The following is a 6,000-nucleotide window of genomic DNA, read 5'->3' on the forward strand; positions in this document are numbered from 1 at the left end:
ATCCAGTTCAATGGACAATTTCATAGTCCACACGAAGCCTTCCAGTTCATGATCGTACAGACTTTGGCCCTGCTAACATGCTGGCAGAGGACATATCATCTGATGTCCCTTGGACAGATAACCAGAATTCTCGCTGTTCCACCCAGCACAGACAGACGCAGAGCCAGAACCTACAAAAGCACATTTTGGGTATTGAGCCATGTTCCACTTCAGCACAGACGCCAGCATCCCGCCCGCTGCCCATCCTTCCCCCCTCCCTGTCATGCAGACCGCAGGCTTAGGCCACCTGCTCTTCAATGAACCCACCACCCCGTCTGAATCAAACCTTCAAACACTGAAGACAGATCCAGTGTGTGATGCCTTCTGTTCTCCCAGACAGTTATTGGGAGAGATTAGGAGCCCAACTCTACAGTTCAAACAACTGCAAAGAACAATTATAATTCTGGGGACAATATGATCGATTGTTAGGTGCAAAAATTTTGTAAAGAGGAGGGTACAGAAGAGGTTCCCTGTTTGAGCCTTTGCTTTAGCAAAGAATTACGGGGTGCCACACAAAGCACGGCAGTGAACAGACGCTAAACACACCTGGCTAGGAAATCTCCGAATTCTACTTGGTTGCCCAACTGATTTCGTAAAACTTGCCTCTTTATCTTACTATATTAGTTTGAGAAAACAGAAAATAAGATGAGGTCTAAGAGGAAACATCAATAATTAGAAGTCACCTGACACAACACTGTGTCATTTCTATTATTAAACAAAAGCCTGACGAGAACTCCATTTTTTGTTTTGCTTTGAGACAGAATCTCACTATGTAGCCTCGGCTGTCCTGAAACTCACTCTGTGAACCAGCCTGGCCTCAATACTAGTAGAGACCCCCCTGCCTCCTGAGTGCTGGGACTGAAGGTGCGTGCTACTAGGCCTGGTGAGAATTCAAAAATTTAAAACCCAAAGCAACTGGAACCCTTTGCCCAGTAGATGACATTAAATTAGCCCTACTTGTTTCTCTTTGGAAAGAAACAGTGCAGTGGAAATCAGAGCCGAAAGCATTGCAGCTACCTCACTTCTTTCCAGTGCTAAGATCTCAGATTTGGGGCTTGATATTTTATGCAAAGGATCTATAAACTTAATGCTTTTGAGCCAGCAGGTTATCCATTTTTGGATTACATATAAGCTAGAATTGGTTTTTGTGTGTTTGTTTGTTTAAAAACATCAAAATAATATCTTTGTAAAATATGAAATTTAAATTATGTGGAACTCAAATCGCAGCATCTGTACCTACTCATCCCACGCATACTCCCTCCTCAGCACTATGGCGGCTGCTTTCTACAACAGCTCACTTAAGTATGAATGTGCAAGATGATTTGTTTCTGACGTATGAAATATTTTACTCTTTGGTCTTTCACAGAAATTGTTCTTCTGGTCAGGCATGGTAGGTAGCACATGCCTGTGATACCAGCTAAGACAGGGGGAATTGAGAGTTTGAGCTCAGCTTGGCCTGGGTAGAGTTACAGGCTAGTCTCGGATACATAGGAAGACTCTGAAAGAAATAAATTTATTTCTGATCTAAGCAATGTAGAATGTTGAATTTAAAAGTCAAAAGGATTTTTATGATAGGTGAATTAGAGAATTTTTTTTTGAATGAACTCCTTTTAAACCCAGGTTAAGGGCTGGAGAGATGGCTCAGAGGTTAAGAGCCCTGACTGCTCTTCTGGAGGTCCTGAGTTCAATTCCCAGGAACTACACAGTGGCTCACAGCCATCTATAATGTGATCTGATGCCCTCTTCTGGCCCACAGGTGTATATGCAGGAAGAGCACTGTAAACATAGTAACAAATAAATAAATCTTTAAAAAAAAAAAAAAAAAAAAAAAAAAAAACAAAAAACAAAAAAACAAAAAAAACCCAGGTTAAGCTTTTACAGACTTCCTTTTAATTTTCTTCTCTTTTCTATGTGTGAGTGTTTCGTCTGTATGTCTGCACACTGCAAGCATGCCTGGTGCCCATGTTGGTCAGAAGAAGGTTTCAGATTCCTTGGAACTGAAGTTACTGATGGCTAAAGGCTGTCATGTGGGTGCTGGGAATCAAATCTGGGTCCTTTGCAAGAGCAACTAGTGGGCCATCTCTCCAACCCTGCCCAGTTAGGTTTCTAAAGGGCAGGCCAGGCAGCATGGGCACCTTCCCATGATGTGGACACGCCAGTCTGGCTTTGGTGACAGTGGGTGTGGACACAGTTACAGTGTCGATTGCATCATCATCATCATCATCATCATCATCTACTCTTCTCTCTCCCTCTCTTCTGGTGTCTTTACACATTGTGGATGCTTAAGGAAAGGGTAGTGTGAATGTTCAGATTTGCATTACATATTTTAGAATGTAAAACGTTGATTTGAAGAGGTTTTAATGAATAATCATTCAAAACACCTAAGACCTATTTAAAATGTAAATTGACTTCTTTCTGTTTCCATTGACTCCATAAAGAAAGACACAAAAGAGACTTATCTGATAGTGTGTTAGTTAGGGTTTCTATTGCTGTGAAAAGACTCCGTGACCATGGCAACTCTTATAAAGGAAAGCATGTAGTTAGGGCTGGCTTACAGTTTCAGAGGGTTAGTTGATTACCGTCATGGCGGGAAGCATGGCAGCATGCAGGCAGACATGGTGCTGGAGAAGGAGCTGGGAGTTCTAGATCTTGATCTGCAGGCAGCAGGAGGCTGTGAGCCACATGGATGTAATTTGAATATAGGAGATCTCAAAGCCTGCCCCTACTGTGACACACTTCCTCCAGCAAAGCCCCACCCACTCTGACAAGGCTATACATCCTAATAGTGCCACTCCCTATGGGCCTGTGAGGGCCATTTTCTTTCAAACCACTGCATGTAGTGTCCTTAGGGATTTTGTCACTTGCCTAGAGAGATATGAAATTCCTACTGCTCAGGGCAAAACAAAGCAACAACAAAAACCCAGACCCAAAAGTGGTGGGGTCAGGGATAGGCTGGAGCAATAACTCAGTAGGTAGAAGAAGGCTTCTTGTCCTGTGCAGGCACCATGACGAGAGTTCAATTTCAAGAACCCCTGTTAAAAAATGCAGGGCATAGTGATACACACTGGTAATCCTAACTCTGGGAAGGTAGAGATGGGTAGGGCTTGCTGCCCAGCCAGCCTTGCCTACTTGGGAGAATTCCAGGCCAAAAAGAGATTCTGACTGAAAAAAAAAGTTGGGGGGTAGCACCTGAGGTTATCCTGTGGCCTCCTCATGCACACACTTACATGTACATGCACACCTTCACAAAACCATGGGTCTAAAACTACATGTTGATGCATACACAGACACACAAAAGAGAGAGACATTTTCAGATATTAGGATAGGCCTCCACTTATGTCTCAAGTAGCAAGCCTATGTATAAGGCACATAAGGATGTTTATACATTTGGAAGACTGGAAGAATTAATCTAAGATCCAGTTCCAATTTGACTGAATGCATTTTCTAAATGAATAGGGACAGATGTTGCACAAGTACAGATCTGATTCCATTCCTACAGGGACTAGAATTTTACAACTAGGAGAGATAAAGGGAAGCATGCTAAACTTGTGTGAAATTAAAGTTTGGAATCTTATCCCAGAACTGAGGTGAATGACATTCTGGACTATAATGGAGACAATTTTGATAACTTCATGTGCCTCTGAGGAAAAATGGTTATTTCTGAAATCAAAAGTAATTAAACTTTTGGCACTCCTATTTTAAAAAGTTATAAAAAATGATAGTGGGGGGAAAAAACTAACTGGATTTTTTCACTCACCTGCCTGTTTCAGACGAAAGTAGGTGGGACAAACCACAGTGGAGGCAGTTTTGAGGAGGTCCTGAACTCCACAGCACATGCCAGCTCCCAGAATGCTTCAGGAGGTTCCCGGCAGACCAAGGATGAGGAGCTGCAATGCTAGATCCAGCCAGCCTGAGCTGCTGCCAGCCAATATGCCAGCCAATATGCCTGCTCATCTCCCAATATGAAGACCAAAATCCCACTGCAAAACTCAAGTTTTGATATCGTTATTTAAATGGCCTCTCCAAAAAATTTAATAAAGTCATTTCCATTTGCATTTCTGTTGATGCTGGACCACTTGACCAGCACACTGAAGTAATTCTTGTCTGTGTAACTCAATGTGTGTTTCCCAAACACACTGCTCAGCTACTAATCATTAGCTTTGCTTTTTGCTTGGTCTCCATAACAGTGTGCAAATCTTTGAATGCAGAGATGCGTGCTCTCTGTTTGTAGATCAACAGGTGGCCCGCTTCGAGACTGACTCTGGCAGTACACCATGTCAATACAAACTCCACCAAATTGCTTGTGATCGCTCTCACCCACATCGATTATGTACATTTATTTAAGTCATTAAAATAATTCATTTTAATGATGGCTGGATCTTCGGTTTCTTTGGTTCATTGGAGCTACCTACTTATGACTTAAAGTTGTGAGCAAGGATTCTACAGGGGTAATTTTAACTCAACTTTTAACATGATAAAGAAGATAGACAGGAGTTATAAGACCCATTATCACCGGGCGTGGTGGTGCGCCCCTTTAATCCCAGCACTCAGGAGGCAGAGGCAGGTGGATCACTATGAGTTCAAGGCCAGCCTGGTCTACAAAGTGAATCCAGGACAGCCAAGGCTACATAGAGAAACCCTGCCTCAAAAAACCAACACCCCCCCCCCAAAAGACAAATTATCATCTAAAGATGCTAAAATTCCCTCCAGTCTGCCCAGGACAGTAGCTACTTGGGTAAGGAGTATCTGAGAAGAAAACCTCTGGAGAAGCTGGGTTAGAATGAATTTTCAGTTTACACATTGTTTACATGTATGAAAACATACACAGCTTCCTGCAATCACTTTTACTTCTTACATTGTATACTTCTATTTTCTTCACAATGGGAACCTGTTTGTTATTTGGTAGCAGGGATATAACATATGGCACATTCATAATATATACCAAATAGACATGTTAACTAAAACAATTAACAACTTTAAAAAAGATCTACCCACAGAATGGACTAGAGATATAACTCGTCAGAGTGCTTGTCCACTATGGACAAAGTGCTGGGTTTGCTTCCCTAGCTCCGAATAAACCAGGTATGCTAGTCCAAACCTATAATCTCAGTCCTCAGGAGAACCAGAAGTTCTTGGCTATCTTCAGCTACATAGTAAGTTCAAGGCTAACCTAAAAAAAACTTTTGTTCAAGTTGATGGAGCATGACAATCTATCCAGAGCATACATATAATGGAAAATGAAGCTGGTTCAAGGTCACATACCTGCTGAGGGACGTTAGCATGGGGGACTGGACAGTATACTTGATCCACAGTGGGCAGGTCAGACAAACAGTGCTTCCAGCAGGGGTGCTAGCATTCTCTGGCAGGAAGCCAACGCTGTCTAGCTGCCATGAAAATCGCACCAGCTCCTCAGACACAGAGTGACAGACACAGTCTTCCACACTCAATTTCCGGTTTCCAATGAATTCCAAGTATTCAGCATCTGCAACTCTCTGCTATCTTTGAATCCACATTTGGCACAGCGAACTATATCAGACAGAGCGTTGTCTGGTATGGTAAACAAGTGTCTTCATCCACCACTTCTGTCTTATAATTGTCTCAGCCTTACAATCCGAAAACAGTATTTAAATTTTCATAGAAAAATGTTCAAGAAAACTAATATACTAATATCTCAAGGTTTCTAATACACAGATGGCAACATTTAACATGTTCATCAAAATTCTAAGTTTACCAGTTTTCTTAATAAACCATATTCACTCCAGAAGTCAGGAGATGGGTGGGGGGGGGGCGATGGAGACTTCAAGGTCTTCCTTGCTCTACATTGTGAGTTGGAGGCCAGCCTGGGATACATGAGACCCAGTCTCAAAACAAAGCACAACAAAACAAAAAATACTCCTCCACGTTCACATTTGCAACAACTCTATTACGGTAAGGCTGCTTATCCCTTCTGACCTGGGGGTG

General features: G+C 42.3%; 1 protein-coding gene across 8 annotated transcripts in view; it reads left to right on the forward strand.

Moving 5' to 3' along the window:
* Tpd52l1 (TPD52 like 1) overlaps positions 1-3,973 on the forward strand; it is a 97,312-nt gene extending 93,339 nt beyond the window's left edge. For 4 of the 8 annotated variants that reach the window (XM_051164374.1, XM_051164375.1, XM_051164373.1 and 1 more), the window contains one exon: positions 3,810-3,973. In XM_051164374.1, the coding sequence (XP_051020331.1) occupies positions 3,810-3,938 (129 nt within the window). In that variant the 3' untranslated portion in view covers positions 3,939-3,973. The remainder of the gene's footprint in view (positions 1-3,809) is intronic. The other 4 variants (XM_051164377.1, XM_051164379.1, XM_051164378.1 and 1 more) reach the window with 1 other exon arrangement.
* The last annotated feature ends 2,027 nt before the right edge of the window (positions 3,974-6,000 follow it).

This window comes from Acomys russatus, chromosome 21 (assembly GCF_903995435.1).
Source record: "Acomys russatus chromosome 21, mAcoRus1.1, whole genome shotgun sequence".
Taxonomy (NCBI): domain Eukaryota; kingdom Metazoa; phylum Chordata; class Mammalia; order Rodentia; family Muridae; genus Acomys; species Acomys russatus.